The sequence below is a fragment of the Pundamilia nyererei genome, unplaced genomic scaffold, assembly GCF_000239375.1.
Source record: "Pundamilia nyererei isolate P.nyererei 1_Seehausen unplaced genomic scaffold, PunNye1.0 scaffold00009, whole genome shotgun sequence".
In the NCBI taxonomy this organism is placed as follows: Eukaryota; Metazoa; Chordata; class Actinopteri; order Cichliformes; family Cichlidae; genus Pundamilia; species Pundamilia nyererei.
In genome coordinates this window covers 5,976,666-5,998,637 of record NW_005187410.1, presented here as the reverse complement: position 1 = coordinate 5,998,637, position 21,972 = coordinate 5,976,666, and the positions used below count along the sequence as shown (strand labels likewise).

Here is a 21,972-nt window from a genome sequence, read left to right as displayed (position 1 = left end):
ACAGTGAACAGAAGTGGCAAACGTGTTCCGTTTGGTGCAGGACTGGAAGGCCATTGGTCGACTGGGCAGCCTATTTGCATATACCGGAGCTTATAGTCCCGCAGCAAAGTCAGAGTTGAACACCATTGTGATTCGACCTGACATAGCACAAGTGGCGGATTGCTTGCATGATTTATGACTTTTTTTGTGCAGCATTCAGTAGCCCTTCAATATGACAGTTTGCAAGATTGCAGCAGCTGGGCTGTGCGTGGCGCTTGTTTTATTTTTAAATACTGCTCAGTGTACAACTACAAGGTATGTCACCTATGAAGAAGACGCACCCGGGACAGAAATAGGTAATTTGTCTCAAGATTTAAAGATTGATCCAGCTGATGACCCTGACACTTCATTCCGCTTTATGCAAGAGAATAACTTTTCTGTGATTCACATGAGAGAGAACGACGGACTTCTGAGTGTCGCAGAAATAATTGATCGAGAGCAGCTCTGCCCCAGGACTCCCCGTTGCTTCATCACCTTCGACATCGTGGCCTTCTCCAGGGAGAAGTTTCAACTCATTCACGTGGAGATCGAGGTGAAAGACATCAACGACCACTCTCCCAATTTTCCTCTCAACGAGACAACTCTGGAGATTGTAGAAAATGTGCCACTGGACTCTAGATTCCCTCTGCAAATCGCGCTCGACCAGGACGTGGGAGACAACTACATCCAAAGCTACAACACTTCCTCCTCCAGTCATTTCTCTGTTGAAGTACGCGATCGGGAGGATGGGGTGAAGTTTGCTGAACTGGTGCTGGTGAGGCAGCTCGACAGGGAGGTGGAGGACTCCTACACTATTGAAGTCACCGCAAATGATGGGGGAATGCCTGCAAAGTCCGGGTCAATGACTGTGAATATCAAAGTGTTGGACTTTAACGACAACAGCCCGACTTTTGAGCACAGCTCTCTGAAAGTTGAGCTGAATGAAGACTCTCCGGTAGGCCACCGTGTTCTCAGAGTGCACGCGTTTGATCCCGATGACGGCATAAATGGCGAAGTGATGTACGCGTTCTCCGACGGGCTGTCGTTAGAAGCTGCGCGCCTTTTCCACCTCGACCCCCACTCCGGTGACGTGACCCTGAAGGCGCTTGTCGATTTTGAGAAGAGGAGATCATATGAGCTGAGCATCAAAGCGTCTGATTTAGGCGCGAACTCTGTCCCCTCCACCTGCAAGGTTTTGATAGATATCGTGGACGTGAACGACAACGCACCAGAAATCAGCATCAAACCCATGACCTCCAGCAGTGATGGAGTCGCCTACATCACGGAAGCTGCAGCGGCAGAGAGCTTCGTGGCTCTGATCAGCACCTCGGATAGAGACTCTGGCTCCAATGGGTACGTGCGCGTTAGTCTGCTCGAGCACGAGCATTTCACCCTCCAGCAGGCATATGGAGACACGTTCATGATCGTTACCACCACCACTTTAGACAGAGAGAAGATACCAGAGTATAACCTGACTGTGGTTGCAGAAGACCTGGGAAGCCCACCTTTCAAAACTATCAGACAGTACACTATCCGTGTAACAGATGAGAATGACAATTTCCCTCTGTTCAGTAAGCCACTTTATGAAGTTTCAGTCCTGGAAAATAACATCCCAGGCTCCTATGTGACCACTGTTGTTGCTCGAGATCCTGATATGGGAAACAATGCCAAAGTCTCATACAAACTCCTCGATTCAGAGGTACCAGGCGGCTCTTTAGTGTCCACTTATGTTTCTGTGGATTCCCTCTCAGGGTCTTTGTATACTTTAAGGTCCTTTGATTATGAGACGCTTCAGGAGATTGAGCTGGTCATCCAAGCAGAAGACAAAGGTTCCCCTGCTCTGTCAAGCACATCAACAATCAGGGTCAGAGTTGTGGATCAAAATGACAACTATCCATATTTCACCTTCCCTGTCCTTGTGAATGACTCTGCTGAGATTCCTTTGCCCTTTAATGCACCTCCTAGCTATCTTGCCCTTCGTGTAACAGCTGAAGACGAGGATGATGGAGTGAATGGAGAACTCTCATACCAAATTGTGCAAGGTGATCTGAAGCTTTTTACAATGAACAAAGACACTGGAGAGATTGGTTTAAAACAATGGCTGACAGCTGAAATTGGGGACGTGCTGGAAATGAAAATCGCAGTGAGTGACAATGCCAGGTCCCCGCTCTCTAGCAGTGCCACTATTAGGTTTGTCGTCTCAGACACAGAGCCCTCCGAAGACCAAGTTGTCATTGTGCTACGGTCAAGTGATGAAGAAAGCGCCGGCGTTGATGGCTCACTAATTATCATCATTATGCTCAGTGGGGGTTGTGCATTGTTGCTGATTGCAATAGTGGTTGTAGCTGTGACATGTAAACTCAGACGTGGGGGGAGAAGCCGTGGCGCCAAGAGAGAAGTGTGTCAGGGCCTGTTTGATGGCAGGCCCCTGCCCATGCTTAGTTCAACAGAACCAAACATTTACACAGGTCAAGGAGGCTTCTTCCACGAGAGGACCTCTTTGTCTCTCGATGATTCCTGCCTGTATGAGGAGAGGAGCAGGGACTCTGAGACGAAGGTGAGTAAACTACATTTAGTCTTGTTTTTCTGTTTTATTTTCCCTCATATTTTTATAGGATGTTTCCTAGTACTGCTTTGATCTGTGTGCCAGAAATGGAAACTAAGCTCTCTCTTGTCACTTTGTTCTCTTAGATGTTCCTGCCCTCCAAGCATTTCCAACCAACATCTGTGTGGCAAGGTGACAAATACTGCTTGCAAGTGAGGTAAGACAACTAAATGAATGTCTTTTCTCAGATCCGATGCTTTACAAACAGTGAAATCAAACTAAAAAGAGTTTCTTAAAAAAAACAGTACTTCACACACACGCGCGCACACAGTCACAGACACAAAACATACAAGTTGCTTGTGGCATCTATGCAAAATGAGGTTAGATGGGCAACAAAGTCCCGTGCTGTGTATGCAGAGAAAAAAAAGTCATCAATAATCAAGCTAATGTGATGCAGTTGTGCCTCATACTGTATTTGTTGATTGCATTTGCAGTGGGATGAGCAACACTGATCAGCTGAGCGTGAAGGACAGTGGTAAAGGGGACAGTGACTTCAACGACAGTGACTCTGATATCAGTGGCGATGGAGTCAGAAAGAACTTCAGAACCTTCCAGCCGAGGCTAAAGAGTGAGTTTTCCTGTATGTGTTTAAGTTCAGATAAAGCAAACCTTCACCAGAAATATATAAATGATCAATTATTTTAAAATATATCGTTAGCTTCATAGCATAAGTGCCTAAGTCATTTTTTGGTCAAATTGCATGTGATATTTAAAAATATGCATGTGATATTTAGAAAATTAGTTTTTTCTTGTTTTCCGAAAACACAAAAAAATGACTTAGGCACTTATGCTATGAAGCTAACGATATGTAAAATCTTAATCTATAAATGCTCACCATTATTATTTTATTAAATTCATATTGCTTCTATTTCAGGTGCAGCTAACGGCTTATCAGAGGATTGCCAAGGCACCTACTGTGCAATACAGCCACAGAGCTTCCGAGCCCCTAGAAACACTGCATACACAATAGGCTTTTCCCCAGCGCCTGTCTTCAACAGTCCTCATGGCTGCCCTGAGTCTTGGCAGGACTCTTGTTATGGCACAAGTCAGCCCAAGTCCCGGAGCAGCATGCAGACCTTCTCCAGGACCAGAACCCTTCCTTCCTACTACCCTCAGCAACAACACGAGGCTCGTGGTGCAGTCAGGCAGAGCCCAAATATTGTGACTGTGGCTACAGGTTCGGAAGTTGCAACTGTCTTTTAAAAAAAAAAAGGTTATTCCAAGTGTACATAGAAAGTGTAAATATTTTTTGTTGTCCATGTGGTTCATTAAAACATGTACATATTTATGATAGAAGACATTTTTTCACGACTGCAAAATGTAATTTTACATCTTTGAAATTCAGTTTAATGCACTCTGCACGCTGCTCATTCTTTTTCCAATAAAGGTGTGATTGAAATACCAAAAAGGCTCATTCATTACAAGATTTTCTTCTCCAAATGTGGTGACACGGCAAACATAATAAAATATTGCCAATTAATCTATTTTAATTGAACAAAATTTAGCTTTTCAAGATGAAGTGGTATCCCCTTGCCATCAGAAACCACTGCCTGAATTGGTAAACACATAGAACTGTTCCCGCAGTTTGAATCGACATGATCAAAACTCCAGTCAGATATGATCAGATGTAAAACCTGATGCTGCTGCATTACCTGAGAGACTGGCTTTGAAGACTCCTAGGTTGCTCCGTGGAGTTTCTTGCATGCAAATGAGAGAGTAGAACTGGTACTCAAGTGGAAAATAAAGTACGAACCATTATTCCTACAAATTCATGCTGGGTGCTGTCACACCTGCTTTTGCGCTTTGAAATAATTCACATCACTGTACACAACACAGAACAACAGGTATTATGGTGCTTGACAAATTCCTGCCTGTCATTGCTGTGAGGGACAAATCCTTAGCCCGTGAATATAAATTCATGTACATTCATTCAGAAAATAGCACATAAATATACAAGTAATATACAGTTTTCTCATGCAACTTGTCCTCTGACACTGATAAACCATGTTCTTGCCAAGCTACTCTTACATTTGCCACACTGGTTGCTATTTTTCAGCTCACTTCAACCAGAAATATTTAGTGACAGTGCGAAGTGCCTCAGGTCCCAAATAGTTTATTGATGAAACACGGATGATTTTTAAAAGCCAGATATACAGAAACCTGGCCTACAATTAGCCAACCTTGACATGATTTTCAATCTCAAAGCTGTAATGCTTGTACTGTTTGTCTCCTCAGAAAGACCCATCATTGGTGAGTACAAGTACAAATCCAGGACAGCTACAGGAATCCAGAAAGCCTATACCTAAATTATGCAGGAAAAAGATCAATTAAATACATCTCTCAATCAAGAGACCGTGTCCATGGGGAAGTGCTTGAGTTTTCATCAACAACTTCAAAAGTACGGGCCAATTTTAATACTGCTTTTCATAAACATTTTTCCAAAATTTCTTCTGAGCTGCGTTACTGTACTTACTACTCATGGAAATGAGCATTTTAAACAGTATTCAATACCTGCTGATTTTCATCTGCTCATGTCCAAATTTGTCACAATATTCTGTCCTCGTTATTTTAAAGGTCGATTTAAATAAGCATTTGATTTATGGAGGCAAATGAGACAAGAGTTGAAGCTGTGGCAAGTTACATAACAGCCATTTAAGGGACATTACTTAAGAGGAAATAAATAGTTGTGGAAAAAAAGCTGTAGAAAAAAAGAGCTCTCAGTGGAATCTGATGACAGCCTGAGCCATTACCTTTTTTTTTTTCCTGTTTTCTGTTCATCTGCAGGAAGCGGGGGCTAAGGGCAGTGCTCATTTGCATAAGCATAAATACCTGCTTTTTTAGTTTTTGATAGCTGTGATAAAAGCTGGAATGGAGTGGATTAGATGCCTTTTACATAACACCTAAAGCACTAACAGAGTTCTCACACATCACCTCAATGTGCCTCATGAATAAAGGACAATGTTCAAACCTTATTCCATATTTAATCTGTCATGGCCACCTTTTTTTATTGAATGCTTGTATTCTGCAAAGTCACTCCAGTTCGAATATTGCTAAGTTATTCAAGGCCATGCAAAACAAAAGGCAAACGATTAAAAAGAAGGTCATATTTGTGCCCCCAGTGATGTGTACTGGTCTGACAGATATCCAATTGTACACAGAAAGAAAATGCATTTATCAATCAATACAGTATGGTTCCCTTCGTCATTGCTTTGTATGCTCCTTGTAGGTCAAATAAGTTGTGCACTGACCTGACAATTTATGCCACAAGGTACATTTATAAACACAGTTTGTTATAAATTGCGTGTCTGTCAGAAAAAGCCATTGTTAGCAGGCACCATGTTCATTTATTTTCAAATGGATTTCCCATTAATGTCCTGCAGCAACTCTCGCAGTGCATTTGAAATCTCCTCATAGTAGTAGAAAGTGAGCGTTTTAGACCTGGTTTTCAGCTCATCAGTAGTCTACGGACAAATGAGTCAGATCTGCACACGTCATTTCTAGCCTCAGCACCTGTGGTTTATTTTTGACAAATAGCTAACTATGTGACTGTGATTATGCTGTTATGGTCTCTTAGCATTTCAACTTTGAGACACAATTCCCCAGTGTACCCAGCATGTACAGATGGAGCTTTTTTGAATCACTGTCATTTTGTGCTTCAGGCCGATCCCAGAATGCAATGTTTTGTACGTCTCGCACCTCATCTTCATCTTTGTCTGAACTGCCAAGTGTGGGTATTGACTTTTGGATGCTTTGAATTGTGAAGCTGGTGTGAAAAAAAATAACACCATTTGTTTTCCACTTGACAGTTTTTTCTAGAAGCAAAACTTTTGTTTATGTTCATTTACTATTAAGATGTCATCTGCATCATTTACATGTAAGCCTATGTCAAACTATGGCTTTTTACTCCTGTGTAAAGTAAATGCCTGTAATTGTGACAGTGAATGAAAAACTGTTATTATGATTATTGAGATTATGGATTCAATTTAATCACCGACTAGCAGAAACCTTGATTTTATGACTCACTATCCAGGCCACACTGAGATTATGAACAATCTTAAAGGACGGTGTGTCACTTTGGGAAGAAAAAAACTGATTTGTTTTCTTGCTGAGAGCTGAAGAAGATAAGATAAGAAGATCAATATCACTTATATCAGTCGGTGGGATCCAGAAGCTCATTAGCTTAGCTTAGCTTAACAAGGCAACACATAACAGAACAGATTTATTGCTTGACCAATGCATGCTGACATGTGGCCTTCATCTGGCAATTCTTAGCTTAGCACAAGGAGCTGAAATTGGGAGAAACAGTTAGCCTTTTCTCTTTGGTTGCAAGGCAACCAGACTGCTAAAGGTCACTGTAATTGTAATCTCTATAAACAGATATCTGCATGTGAATATGCAGGCTCTGCATGCAAGGGACAAGATTTTTCATACCAGACATTTTCTGGTTTCCATCTGTCGTCATTTTGTAGTCCGAGTAATACAGAACAGTCATTTTTTTGAGTTTGCATACAGAATAACTGTCTGTGCAGAGAGAAAGAGAAATCCATGGTCTAAAATGAAATCTAGAAACCATCAGCCATCAATTTCTGACAGTTTAGCTTCTTAATAGCTTTTTTTATTCAGCATCCATCGTTGGACAGCAAATAGCGATTGGGAACAGGGAGTGGTGACCTGAATATCAGGTTATCCCTTATTTCCTGTAGCTGCTGGTTACACCTCAGACCCCCAGGGGCAAGTCATTAGCCGATACTTGATAAATTCTCTGATAACTGTATTTGTGGGATACCGGGACAATAAATACTTCTTCACATAGATGACTGCAGATTGTTTTATTCTCGTTTATGTTATTGCTGCCGAAGGTATGTTCTTAAAATAGGGCAGAGCCAGGATTGCCGTTTCCCAATTTCTCATCTTGGAGCGAGGCTAAGCTGATTGGCTACTGGCTTCCGGTTATTATTGAATGGACAGATACGAGTATGGCATATCTAACCTTTTATGTAACCTGCAAAAAGAAAATGAAATGCAGTATATTTATCAAAAATGTGGAACAATTACCTTAACCTAGAATTCTCAGCTAGCCAACTCCCCCTTTCCTGCTCTGTTTGATCACACATTGCATAAAAATGAGTCTTGAAAAGTGAAGTAAAAAAAAAAAACTCGCTCTGGATTAGGTCTCTTGCCTGGATCACAACCTGTAATATTCAGTACCCAATGCCAGACACTCAGACTGTAACAAGGGATCACAGTGTGCTGCCTTCAGTTGCACTGCTGCCATTCCTGCACTCAGCCTTAATTAATACAAGGTGTTCTTTCAGTTCTAGACTGTATTGTTTTATATATGTGTCTTTACCTTATGAAATAGTGCTTTTGAATATTTTTAGGACTCAGAATATTTGTTACTTTTCAATTCCTATAAACACTATTGCCACGGTTGACGCTGGCCAACCGTGGGGATGTGAGGAAGGAGGACCCAGGCGTGGAGCTCTGAATGCAAACAGTGCGTTTATTTACAGTGAAAATGGAAAACATAACAATAGATCCCCAGTGCGTTCCCAACTCCGGTGACATGTCCTCTTCCCAGTCTAGTATCCCTGTCTCCGCTTCTCAGTGTCTGAGCACCCCATGCTCACTGCCCTCTCGTCTCCATGCTTCTCCTGGGGAAATAACAGAGAGGCCGCCGTCAGACACACCACCATGCAGCAGACTAAACTTAGTAACTGGTCAAGAGACTAACGTGAAGCCACGCAATGATCCAGTGTCGGAGAGAGCTCCACCATACTCTTAAATAGCTCCTCCAATGGGGCTTGATCAGCTGTGTGATGGTCTTCAGGAGTGGTCAACCACCTGGCAGGGCCACACCTTCCAGGCCTGAAGGCGCCTGTAAACAGGTGCTCCCAGACACACACACCCACACACACATACCTGCAAGCAGGGAGAACAAGGGACAGCAACACCAAAAACACATATAATATAATACAAGTCCATAACTGCTCAGGGACCCTGGATCGCTCAGATCCAGGGTCTATTTTAAACGATAAGTCCAGATACCTCTCAAAAAAGGTGTTTTGGGTTGTTTTTGTTGTTCTTTTGTTTTAAATGAACAGCCTTTAACTATTAATTCAAACCTTTAATTATAAATTGTTAGTTATAAATCATAAATTGTTCTCACCTTGTGTCTATTTACAATGTAATGAAAAGAAAAGGCAATTTTAAGAATTTAAAAACAGCTAAAATAAGAACATAAAAATCCAATTCAGTGCATGTTTGTGTATCCTTTTACTTTTTATGAAGAATATATTGCCTAAGGCCACATACAGTCATGTGAAAAAGAAAGTTTTCTCAGGACTCTATGCAGTCCTGTGAAAAACTGAGTATACCCATGATTCACTAGCTTGGTTAATCACCTTTAGCAGCAATAACTTGAAGTAATTGTTTTCTCTGTGACTTTATCAGTCTCTCACATCACCGTGGAGGAATTGTGACCCACTCTTCTTTACAACGTTGCTTCAGTTCATTGAGGTTTGTGGGCATGCATTTATGCACAACTCTCTTAAACTTCTGCCACTGCATTTCGATCAGGTTGAGGTCTGGACTTTGACTGAAACACCTTGATTCCTTGCTTTTTCAGCTGTTGTGTTGTAGATTTTTCTGTTTCTGCTTGAGATCCTTATCCTGTTGTATGCAACAGTTTGGGCCAAGCTTTAGGACAGATAGACTCACTCATAACTCTAGAATACTTTGCTATACAGTGTGCACAGTCATGGTGTGGCTACAAATCGAACCTACATCATCACATCTCTGCCACCATGCTTGATAGATATGAGGTGTTTATATTGATGTGATATGTTTTGCTTTTACCAAATGTGGCGCTATGTATTGCGGCCAGATACCTCTACTTTGCAACGTTGCAAACCTAAGTTGTGCTCCCATGATGTTTCAGAGAGAAGATTTCTTCAGGCAGTCCTTCCCAAGCCATGCTTTTTCAGTCTTTTTCTAATTATACTGTCATGAACTTCAATATTTAAAATGGCCTGTATAGTCTAAGATGTAACTCCTGGATTGTTTGCAATTTCTCTGATTGCAAGATTGTGGTATTTTGTTAATGCACGCTTGTTGCTCTGGACCATGCTCTGCTTTTGCAGTTAGACTCATTTTCTGATCTTTAATCAGCCAAGTGCATTTGATTAGCAGACCCTGGTTGTCACTCACTCTCTTAATTCCTATGGAAACAGTAAGAACATACTTTGTTTTTCACAGGACTGCATAGAGCGCTGTCAGTCAAGGCAATGCCAAGGTGCAGTGAAACTGTTACAGCCCCACATGCTGGTACAACGACTTATTAGTACATCTTTTATTATTTTTTTCTTCTTTACGTCACACAGCCAGTAGCGCCTCTGGGGTTTTTTCATAGGGGTGGCCATATCAGGGCCACTGAGAATATTGGGGTGTCACACCAAAAAACAGAATTTCCAGTTTTATTATGCTGTTGCCCAATATAGTTTATTTAAAGAAAATATGGCAAAAATGAGAAACAGAAAAGAATTATCTGCCTATTAAAATTCCTGCTATGAAAGTTGATATCACTGAAAACAGGTACATATGAAAACCAAAGAAAAATTTGAACTCTATAATAATTTATTTTAAGCAGGAATAAATAAAAAGTGAATGTTTCAACTCATTGTAGGTTGTCTTCCTCTCTCTTGTGTTCAAGTTTATTAGAATTATTACCAACACAGCAAGCTACTGCAAGATGCTGTAGCCTGGATCGCTTTCTTTATTTTCAACTCTCTCAAGTTAGCATCAGTTACTTACAGATCATAAACAAAACAAATTATACTTGCAGGACAAAGGATAAGCACATAGTATTCACTATATAATGTGTTCATCCTTTTTGCTAAAATCCCCAATTTGTTAGAAGAAATTGGTGCAGTTTTTTATGTACTGATTAATTTGGCAAACAGCATCATAAGTTCAGAGAAACTGTGCACTGAAAGTCATTATATTCCCCAAAGTTTACTAAAAATGACCAAAATGATACTCTGTGGGTTTACAAATAGAAATATTTGTCTGTATTTGTCACAGATTAGGAAGTTGGTACCATCATGTATGATATGTGTCAGAATTTTTACATGAGCAGCACATTTTAAAGGCAAATGTTGCTATATAATACAATATAGAGGTCATCAATTCATCTTGGCTCCTTCATCAGTCATTATTGATTTTATATTATTACTCTAGTTGAATCTGAAATGTATTAACCTCCTAAGACCTGAACTCTTTGATGGCGTGCATTTTTAATTTCTCTTTGATATTTGGGCATATTGGGGCCCGATGAATGTAAAAACAAAGAATTACCTGATTTTTTTTTACCTTATTTTTGTTTTAAAGAACAATAAGAGCCACATATGAGGAAATTCGTTTAAATTTTTGATAGGACAGTAGCAGTATGATGTCCTCGTAAGTGGATATCAGGCCCTTGTAGAGCAAAATTGAGTATTTTGGTCTAAATAACCCAAAATGTGATGTCCACATATGTGGACGCCAGGTCTTAGGAGGTTAATGTTTACAGCATGAACCACAAAGAACAAACAGGAATGCTTGAGCTTATTTCTTTAAATCTAAAGAAAATAAATGTAAACAGGCATAGGTTAGTTAGGTTAGTTAAGATTTATTACATGTTTTAATTCTGTCAGTTTCAATCAAACTGGGGTGAAATTGAGTCCATATAGATGAAGTTATCTTACACAGACCCTCGCTTTTTATCTATAAAACTATTACAACCTGAATAATTAACTGCACTCTATGTAGCTTATGGCAGCACTAAATAACAGTGCCAGTATCTGTCTGTTCTATTTTGGTTCTTATACCACTAGGGGGAATCATCATGCTATGGAACCTCAAGAAATTACAGTTTGCCCAAACATCATTTACACTTATGGGGCGCAGATTTATGTACTGCAATCTTGTTAAAATGAAGTCTCAAAAAATATATTAATAATCAAATAAAAAAAATAGGTATTTTCATGTATTGTATTGTGACTGGTTCACTCAAAGTAGAAAATGTTTCTCTTCAAAAGCAGGGCAGTGTAATCCATGAGCTCTCGCTATGCTTTTACAAAACATCCGCTTTTAATGGAGTTTTAGTCTCACACGGAGCCTGTGTTCAGTAGTAACATCACGCAGCGTGGCATTAATGTGTCAGTACTTTTACTTTCCCACTACTATTTCATCTTTTTCCATTGTATAGCTCGAGATTTTTCAGTGCTGTTTACATAATTCTGTTAAGAGCTTCCACTGATTTAAATCTGTCGGTCCAATGTGGCATCATCTGGAGGCTACGAACGTGTTGCATTCAAGTCTGATGAACAAACAAAGGATGAGTACATTTTGAGGGGCTTCTGCAATCAGATCACTGAGTGCTCATTTTAAGCTTGAGCACATCTAAGAGTAATCCAGTACCATGCAATCCATATTCTGCTCTTTTATCTTTATCTCAAACAGAACCCCCCAAAAAAGGAAAATCAAAATTACACGCAATATAGAAATAAATATATATTCCATTTTCTTTCTTTTTGCTTCAACTGTAATTATTATTCATGGATTAAGGGGAAAAAAGTGGAGCACGCTAAAGACCATTACAGAGAATATTCACAGTGATCGCAATATAAAATATGCATTTAAATCCCAATTCAGCTTGTGTTCTGGATGAGCTGTTATTATCGGTTTTCAAGAAAACAATGATCATAGCATTCTCATAAAGGACCTTCTTTTAAGCATCTTTGTTATGTAGCATCTATGCAAACAGAATGTTTTACCTAACCAACCACAGGCACAGTCAAATAGGTTTTTTTCTGAATACGGAAATGCACACAAGGGCTTGACTGCATCTTTGCCACCTCAGAAACTGTGTGGTTGACCTGCCTACAGTTCTGTATCTGCAGACTGATTCTGCTCACACATCGAGCTTTGGTCCTGTGCTGATGATGATAAATCTGTGCCAGTTGTTCACCAGTTGATTGTGGTATACTGCTGAGCAGGGAGAGTGTCTCATTCATTGTGTCAGTGTGGGCCGTCATGGAGACAGCTGCCAAAGGAAACACGGCTTTTATACTATTCTCCGCTACATGGGAGAGAAAATTAGGAGAGAGAGAGAGGGAGAGTGCAAGAGGGAGAGGACAGAATAATATGTTGCATCAATCAGTCTAAATGACTTGCTTATAATTAGCTAACAATGTTTTGTTTCTTCGGTTCCCTGAAGTTATTGGTTCACAGTTAACCTTGAAGTAATTGGAAAGGCTCCGTTGATGTTCCCCAATCTGTATGGAACTGACAGTTTATTTTTCTTCTGCGGATGGCTTCCCTCCTCTTTCATGTTGCTACAGTATTTATGAATTAGTTTCCTGTCACTTTACAGTACAGCCTAATACTAATTGGTGGCGAGATATATGGGTTATTCACATCCCACTAGGTGGCACGCAGTCTTCCTTCCTTCCCGACATTAACATGACTGAGAATTGTCGAAACTAATAACATGGTGTTGCGCTGGTAATACTGCTGCACAAATTACACCTTCCTTGAAAATGGCATAATCTCAAACATAAATTTAAACACTAAGGCTCGGCAGCCTCTGCTTCTCCAACCGGTCCCTGACATTTTAATTTGATGCTTCATCTGCAATTAGACATGCACTGCACACAGATTGGCTTATTTTTATTTAGTGAGAATCAAACATTCACTTTGGATTCCTCTTAATTTAAAAGGAGAGACTGAGAGAGACTTAGTGCAGGGGTTTTACCCTCAGTTCTTATTAAGTTTTAATAAGTTGGACAGTGTCTCGACTGAAAAATGAATTTAGCTGTCATGCTTTTGATGGCTACCATATTAGTGGCATGCTAGGACACAAAATCCTAGTCCAGTTGTCAATAAAAAAGGCCGAGTGTGTTGTGAGAGAGAGGATGATGAGCCGTGAATGCAAGAAAAAAAAGCGCCGCTCCTCATTGTTTAGATTTGTGAAAAGAAAAAACATCCACATATAAAAGAAAGATAGTCTGTCAGTGAACATCTTGGCATGTTTATGCTTTGCACAGTTTTGTTCCATTTCAATTTCACACTGAAAAGTGTTATGCTTTTTTAATTTTCTGATAGTCCCTTGCCTCTGTCGGCCACTTTGCAGGATAGATATCTGCCCAAGAAGTTAATTTAAATGACTTTTTGAGGATGGTGATTGATCCATTGCATACTAAATAACTTTCCAAGCCTAATATGAAGTGCCACAGCAGAAAGAATAAGAATATGTTATGAGCTCTTCCAAATCACTCCCCTATTGTAGCTATCTATTATCAATCTAATTATGTAAGCGCTGTTCGTTTCATGGCTCTCACCTTAATCCCACACAGAATACCGAATGTAGTCACTGTCAAAACCACTAATCTTACAATAAATGCACTGCAGTGTTGCATGCTGAATTTGAATCCTTACGATTCATTTTTCAAGGGCTTTAGGCTCATATTCAAAATATATAAAAACAAAAAAGCGGTTTGTTTATTGTTTTGCTTTGGATTCTCAGAGATCACAGAGGCTGAGGCAGGTTTTCTTTTGTTTACCGAGGAAGATCACAGCCTGGGTCATATTAGAGATGTTTACTCCTCCTGTCAAAGGATAAGTTGTAAATTTTAGCTCACAGGAAATGAAAGATGTAGTGGCATGCTGAGTACAGACACCAAAGTAATGTCACCTTGAGTGAGCACTTCTCTTGTCTGGACTGGCAGGTGATATCAGAGGATAAACTCCATTTTGACCTTGTGTTCACTCATCTCAACAAAAACACAGGAGAAGAACAGCATTTAAAAAAAAGAAAAAAAGAAACACCCGTCACATTTCAAATATTATTGCTTCAGTCATGGCTGCCGATGACGGCGCTTCATTCTGTCTGGAGCAACGGAGCAATGTCTAGGCTTGATGTTAACGTTGTTTATTAAAAATGCAAAAAAAAAAAAAAAAAAAGAAAGAAGAATTAAAAAAACAACAACTACTAAACATATCTTCATTAACATTCACTCCCGTGTAGGTGTGATTGATTCCATCATCAACCAAGTTATTTTCGTGACCAGCATAGGAACATCAAACACCATGACCTCCATTATTTCCCCTTTGAAATTGCATTCACTTTATTCACCTTTGTGGCTCTCCAATACCTTGAATCATTTCTCCTGGGAGGTGTTTTTTTCTAACCTGCTGCTTCTCTGCCAGTCCTAAGAGCAGTGTTACCAGCAATTCTCTCACACTGTATGTGGGACACTTGAGCTAAGAGTGAGATGAGACATCTGGCACAACCTTCCCGAGACTGTGCACTAGATTCAGCTCAGTGAAATTTAGACAGAGACCCCCAAAATAAAGTAGCACACATGTTATATTTATCTTGATAATATATGGCTCTTCTGTGGCAGGATTCAAATTCACTCTTTGATACTGAGTTCTGTGTCTGTGGAAAAAGATGCAAATAGATTTAAACATTTATATGTCTTTGTAAGTTATTCTGGGCCTATGCACCTCTAACGTCTCACTAAATAAATAGGAGTTAGAAAAAATAGAATGAACCTGGAAAAAAAAACTGACTTCTTTCCAGGAGTTAGAGGAAAGCATACTCACCACTCGTGTCTGTGCTCTAAGGGTGGATCTGAAGCCAGGTGGAAGTTAGATTAGCTTAGCATAAAGGCTTTTACCACTGGGGAAAGAGATGCCCTAGATATCACCAAAGCAAATTGTGTGCCTGCCACCTCTTTAAAGCCCACTAATTATCAGATTTTGTTTGTTTAATATCTACACAAAATGAAATCTGCTAATGAGAATCAATCATTTTGGTAATTACAAGCAAGGTTTGCTTGGTTATCTGAAGTCTTGTCATCGCAATCAAGATTAGACTGCAACCAGTAGGGACACTGTGCACAATACAACTCCACCTGCAACAAAATTTATGTGCAATTTTAAGCTCATTCTTTGTGTATAGATAAAACAAATGAGATATATTGTGTTATTCCGTGAGCTTTAGAAGTCTTGATAGGCTTATATCAGATCTAGCCGAACTGTTTTTTTTTTCTTTCCTGCTCCACATGTATCGACACGATAAGAGTGGTACCGATCTTTTCTTTTCTTTTTTCTCTTAAAATGTTTGCACCAGTAGGATTACTGATGCGCTTATGTAATATGCCCATCTATGAGCACTCCATAACTTTTTGCCCTTTTCAAAGTGCTTTTCACTTCTGTCTTTATTAGCAAATACAATACACTTTTCTTCGTAGTTCTCATACTGGTTCAGTTGTCGTGTAATCGAAGAAATTACATCTTGGTGTAAGATGCTTGATGATGGCCTTCTTAAGCTTTATCCACTCATCTATTACTTTCTGGTTAAAAACACAAAACAAAACAAAAAAACCTTGGTTACATTGCAGTTTGATGCTGGACTTTGTAGTGTTTTTCGTATTTTGAGTGTGCGTGTGTGTGCACCTGGAGAGGTGTTCTCTTCTTATTCTTTTCTTTTCTTTTTTTTCCCAGATCTTGTTCTGGCTCCTTACCATTTCCTGTAGTCTCCCCTACAGCTGTCCCAAGGGTTTTCATACACCATCCCTTGAGTTAAAAACATCAGTTTTAACTTAAGGGGTATCTTCTCCTTGGAGTGTACTTGGAAAGATGTTAATGTGTAAGCGCAGGCTGGCAGGATACTTATAGCTTCAAGACTTTGACTAGATATTCTTACATTACAATAGGAAAGAATGACTTCAATTGAGCAGACAGCCCTGTTCAAAGCCTGAATCAAAATGTCCAAATCTGTGATATTCCCAACATAATCAAAGACGCAGCAGTTGTGTTGCAGGCCTGTTTTGAAATTTGAACAGTAAGTTGTTGCTGGAGTCGCTAAAATCTGCCACGTGACTTTAGAGTGCTGAGGTCTAACGAGTTAGGACATTAGGTCATTACGGAAATGAATAATCAATGTATCTTCAGGAGCGTGTGATTCTTCCTTATGCTTGCAATACTTTACAGCTCAGGCTATTTACAATTATTGGACTCATTTGAAATACAAATTCCAGATCCCTTAATGAAGCCTAGCTGAATGGTAAATTGTATAGATTTACTGAAATATTAATAATGCGCGAGTGTTAGTATCTATTTCAATATATATTACCATTTTTTATGTACACCTTATCAAGAGGCAGACATGAATTAATGACTCTATTTGACTGCATTCTTTGACTGTTAAGTAGTTTGTGCTTAAAAATAACGTTAGCCTTTGTGTCGTGAACAAAGCTTAAAACCAGCAACTGTGACCAAGTGAAGCCAAATTAAAATGATTTAATATATTTGACTCACTGATGTTTTGGCTTAGTCAAAGGCAATTAGCACCAAATCCGACATGCCTTTATGTAGCACTGACCCCCAAACAGAGCTCTTTTTAAACTCTGTTTTTCATTTACTGCAGAAACTCTGGAAATGTGCAATTGCAGGCTATGGCGTGTGTTTCCTTGTGTCTTATAATTGCATTCACGATTCCAGTCTGAAATGTTCAATGTGAACTGAATAGGAATTCAGCTCCACTAAAGTACCTGCGAGTTTTGCCATCCTAATGTGTTTTGTGTTTGGATCACAGCACAGCATTGCATGCTTCTTTACCAGACTGATTGATGAGCAGGCAATTTGTGAGGTTTTAAGGTACATATTTGCATAAACTCTTAAAAAGACTGTCATATACTTAACTCCTTCCCCCCCCACACACAAACAAAAAAAATGGAGATTTGTTTTCAGAATTTATTAGGAACCAACAACCAAAACTGCACTGGGTGCTATGAAGACTCCAAAAATGATTTTCAGAATTTATGTTTTAAGAATTTGGCAGACAGATGCTGTAACTCCTGGATCCCTAGAGAGCTTCTTTAAAAATCTAATGCAAAAACATCAACGCTTTAACCCATACACTCTAGAGAGGGAGGCTTGACTCCGCAGTTCTGATTCAGAATTGAAATGTTGCAGAATTGACACACTGACCCTTGAGGATTTGCATTTACATGCAAATCCACAGCTGGTTTGTAGCAAAAATAATTTATTCGACACATATCATGATAACAAGGCTTGTGAGATGTGTGAGTCTCCTTTTGTTGCACCCACAGAGAGGCAAGCAGCTCTGCTATAAAGGTGGATATGAGAGAACCACATAACAATTGTCAACCTGCAGTACAAAAATGGAAGAGTAATGGCCACTAGTAAAAGGCCAAGATGTGGATGTGCTGTGCAAAGAAAACCAGTGAAATAAAACAAAAACATATTTTTTTATCCTTTGACTATATTTATTGCCAGAAATGAACAAGAAAAGTTTTTATTCCATATATACAGAAAGACACCTATAAATTAGGGAATAATACAAGAAAGTGGAGGGAATAACACGTGACAATGGTCTGGTATTTGAGTGTGCTTTGAACTGTAACATATTAGTGGAGATACTTGAAAACTAGATTAGCTCAAATAAGACAAGTCAGTGCACTAGAAAAAAAAATCCTTTCAATTGTTGGACAACTTCATAAAACACCAAACGCCACAAATAACAAAGTCCACTTATGGGAATTATTATCGAAGGACCAAAGGAGGACATCAGGTGAGGTTTCTTACATCTGCTTCCAAGACTCGCTGTAAGGTTGGGGTCAGGTTAAACATCATCAGAGATGGATGGTTTTAGATGAGGTCATGTTCCAGTTAATGAAAAGTTAAACACAGATACTTGGAAACAGATCAAATCCCAGTCCTTAAATACAAAGGTGGTCAGGGTTTATGGATGGGTCAACACAACACAACACCAGACAGTAACATGGATGGCTGCTGTTTACTTTCTGTTTCAAGCTGATTAAAGCTATATTGTTTTTATGCAATGACAAAAAGTCCTCTAACCCTACAGAGAAGTAGTATCTTTCTTCTGCCGACCTTGCTCTTTCATGGTTGAGGTAAATACAAGAGACTAATTTAAAAATAAGTGCCTGCATGCCTGAAAAGATCATAGTTTGAATTAAAGCTAATCTAAAAAGTAATTAAAAATAACCAGTCCTTCACCACAGCACTGTCATATCATAAATGGCTTTTTATTTTTTTCAGCCAAGGTTGTTGACAATTTATCTGTGGCATTTCTTCTGCTTCAGGTATTCTCTTACGGGTCATATCACTGGGTAGGAACAGCTGACCTATATGGCTGTTTATGTTTGGAGACTCGTTGGCAAATAGGGCATTTCTCTGTGACTATTTTCAGCAGCAGATTAATGCACATTTGGTATGCCAGTGAATTATGACAGCTTGTGTATATGGGACTAAAAATAAACAACAGCTCCCATGTTAATCTTAATGAAGAAACATGCTACCCAGTGCAACAGTGTCAACCCGTCTCCCTATGAGATTGTATTTCTACAAGTAGCAGCAGCAAATATTTTAATATATTTTGAAGGAAATGTAAAGCTGCCCCAATTACATATTCTATTAACATATTAAGGCAATGTTGTTAACTAAGTTATTTGGCAAGTTACAAAAATGTTTTACATAAAAATTTCAGTGAAATGTTTGCTGACAGTGTATTTATTATCATGTTTGGTTTGTATTACAGTATATAATAGCGCATTTCATACACCTAAAACTAATCACACTGTCACTGAGCTTTGTTATGGTTGTGATTATGCACTGAAAGCACATGGTTAAGGTTAGAGTAAGTTCCAGTTGTGTCTCGATGCAGAACGGCGACTGCAGTCATCAACATTAGATGAGACCACAGTCTTTTCCTAATCTTGCCTTAGTCTAACCACAGATGGGGCTCAGGATGCAAACCTCTCCAGAGTCAAAGTCCTATGCTTTGTGCCATCTTTCTGCTCGTCCTTACCTCTTACATTCCAGGCATCACTTGTCAGTCAGATCATTTTTTTGGCATTGTTGGATTTGGTCTTTTTTTTAGGATTTGTTGTGAAGAAAAAAAATAGGGAATATGGCCAGACTTATGCTTTAAGAAGAGTGCAAAAACAGAATAGATGAAAATAGGACATGACTGGACTCACATGCAGATAATGTTTATTTTATTTGCTGCAGTTTCAAGATGTCTGCTGCTACCTTTACTGAACTGAAGCAAACTGAATTTGTTTTGGGGTGGTGAAAGAAAATTGCATGTCACCAAAAACAAACTTTTTTTTCTCCAAAAACAGTATGTTAGTCACTGAGGAAATATTAACCTTCTGAGGTGTAAGTCGTTATGGGTGGTGATCATAAACTAATCCTGTGTTTTAGAGAAAGGCAAAATTTATGTGTGTCAGTTAAAATGATGGTTTTCTTTGTTTACATATAAACAAGACACAGATGACACCACGGTGATTGGCCTCATCAGTGACAACGATGAGGCCGCCTACAGGGAGGTGAATCGTCTGGCTGAGTGGTGCGACAGAAACAACCTGCTGCTTAACACTGAGAAGACCAAGGAGCTCATCGTGGACTACAGGAGGAATGCTGACCCACATCCACCCATCCACATTAAGGGGACGGCTGTGGAGCGTGTGAGCAGCTTCAAGTTCCTGGGAGTCCACATCTCCGAGGATCTCACCTGGACGACCAACTGCTCCAAGCTGGTCAAGAAGGCTCACCAGCGCCTCTTCTTCTTGAGGACTCTGAGGAAGAACCACCTGTCCTCAGACATCCTGGTGAACTTCTATCATTGCACCATCGAGAGCATCCTGACCAACTGTATAACAGTCTGGTACGGGAACTGCTCTGCCTCGGACCGGAAGGCGTTGCAGAGGGTCGTGAAAACTGCCCAGCGCATCGCCGGAGCACCACTTCCTGCCATAAAAGACATCTACAGGAAGAGGTGTCTGAAAAGGGCTGGGAAAATCATCAAAGACCCCAGTCACCCATCACATGGACTCTTCACGCTCCTTCTTTTTCTGGCATGCCTATTGCATAAACAGGGAAAACTCAATGTCCTTCCCCCAACTTTTAGTTTCATTCTCCTGATCCTCACCCCACTAGTAGATGGCATAAACCCCAGTTTAAGAACCACTGCCTTAAAATGTGGATATCATGTTGTGTGGAATGTACAAAACAGATTTCCCTTTAATCCCTTCGGCAGGTACATTGAAATTCAGTTTCAGTGTTTCGGTACAACTTTTTTTTTTGTATCATATTGGCAGCAGAAGTTTCAGAGGCAGGCTTCTCAAAAATCTTGACACATAAAACTAAAATTTTCTGCATGATTGGTTACAAGAATAGGGGGAAGAGTTTTTGGTGCTTGAATGAACTGTCCCTTTAAGATGGGTACTCTGCTGAAGAATCATGACACATCGATTATGCAGGGATATGGATCATTATTTCACAGTAAAAGACACATAATAGTGGGCTTTAAGAAACTTTACAGAAATACAGACTTCTTTTTATTGCAATATAGTAGTTTAAGCAGTTCAGAGTAATAATTATTACTGGATGTCACTGTTCTGTGTTATTTTGACCATCATGCATAATAACTGTTGTCACTATTGTAACTTTTTTTCTTTACAGTTAATAGGGATGCTGTCCCGACCATTGCTGTACAAATTATTTTGTGTGCGCAATTTACATCCTTGCAAAATGTCTCTTGGAGGAATTTGTTTGAAGAACCTGCTTTTCCCTTTGTTTACGCTGCACCAAGATTCATTGACTTGATCATCATTCCCACTCACCACCATCAGTATTCCGGTGTGCAGCTTGAAGTGTGGCGCAACCAGCAACGGGAGCAAAAACAGAATGATAAACAATTTAATCTCACCTCTAATCACGCTTGTGCAGAGTGGTAAGTGAATGACATCAAAGAGATGCCAAGATATTACAAGTATGCTTAAATGAGCAGTGTTTTGCCGTTTCAACCCCTGTGGAATACAACAGGTATGATTTTACACCAGCCAAATATTGTGCTTCCAGGTAAAAATCAATTCGTCATAAAACATCCCTGTGTTTTCACTGCAAGAAAAGCAGCAGAGATCGTGGTTCATACTCCAGGGCGGGGACAGTGGTCTCATTAGAGAAACTTATCCATGACAAAGTCATCAGCTTCTATAAGAACAAGGCAGCCAAAGCCTCACATTAGGATGTGGCCTATTTATTATGGATATGAACCACCCTCTCATTCAAAGTTCAGATCATATTAAATGGTATGACTGTGACAATGCACACACATTTGTCAATAGCAGTTCTTTCCTGAGGTTTTAACATAGACTGAATGATAATTAGTTTCCCTTTGTTGTCCTTATCTCTTACCTGCAGAAATGGCCAATTTATGCAGGCTGCACCCTGGCAAGGCAAAGTTGATG

At 39.7% G+C, this 21,972-nt stretch overlaps 1 protein-coding gene across 1 annotated transcript; it reads left to right on the top strand.

Annotated features, from left to right (window-relative positions):
- Positions 1-211: 211 nt before the first annotated feature.
- Positions 212-4,929, top strand: LOC102206896 (protocadherin 8). Its single transcript, XM_013908307.1, has 5 exons — positions 212-2,575; positions 2,710-2,780; positions 3,058-3,191; positions 3,498-3,800; positions 4,859-4,929. Exons 1-5 carry the CDS (start codon positions 212-214, stop codon positions 4,927-4,929), a joined length of 2,943 nt encoding a protein of 980 aa, XP_013763761.1.
- The last annotated feature ends 17,043 nt before the right edge of the window (positions 4,930-21,972 follow it).

Bases quoted from the DNA above. Each gene is read 5' to 3' on its own strand.
- LOC102206896 (XM_013908307.1), top strand. From the start codon at position 212: ATGACAGTTTGCAAGATTGCAGCAGCTGGGCTGTGCGTGGCGCTTGTT. The intron at 2,576-2,709 runs GTGAGTAAACTA...TTGTTCTCTTAG, and splicing joins GCAGGGACTCTGAGACGAAG to ATGTTCCTGCCCTCCAAGCA. The intron at 2,781-3,057 runs GTAAGACAACTA...TTGCATTTGCAG, and splicing joins AAATACTGCTTGCAAGTGAG to TGGGATGAGCAACACTGATC.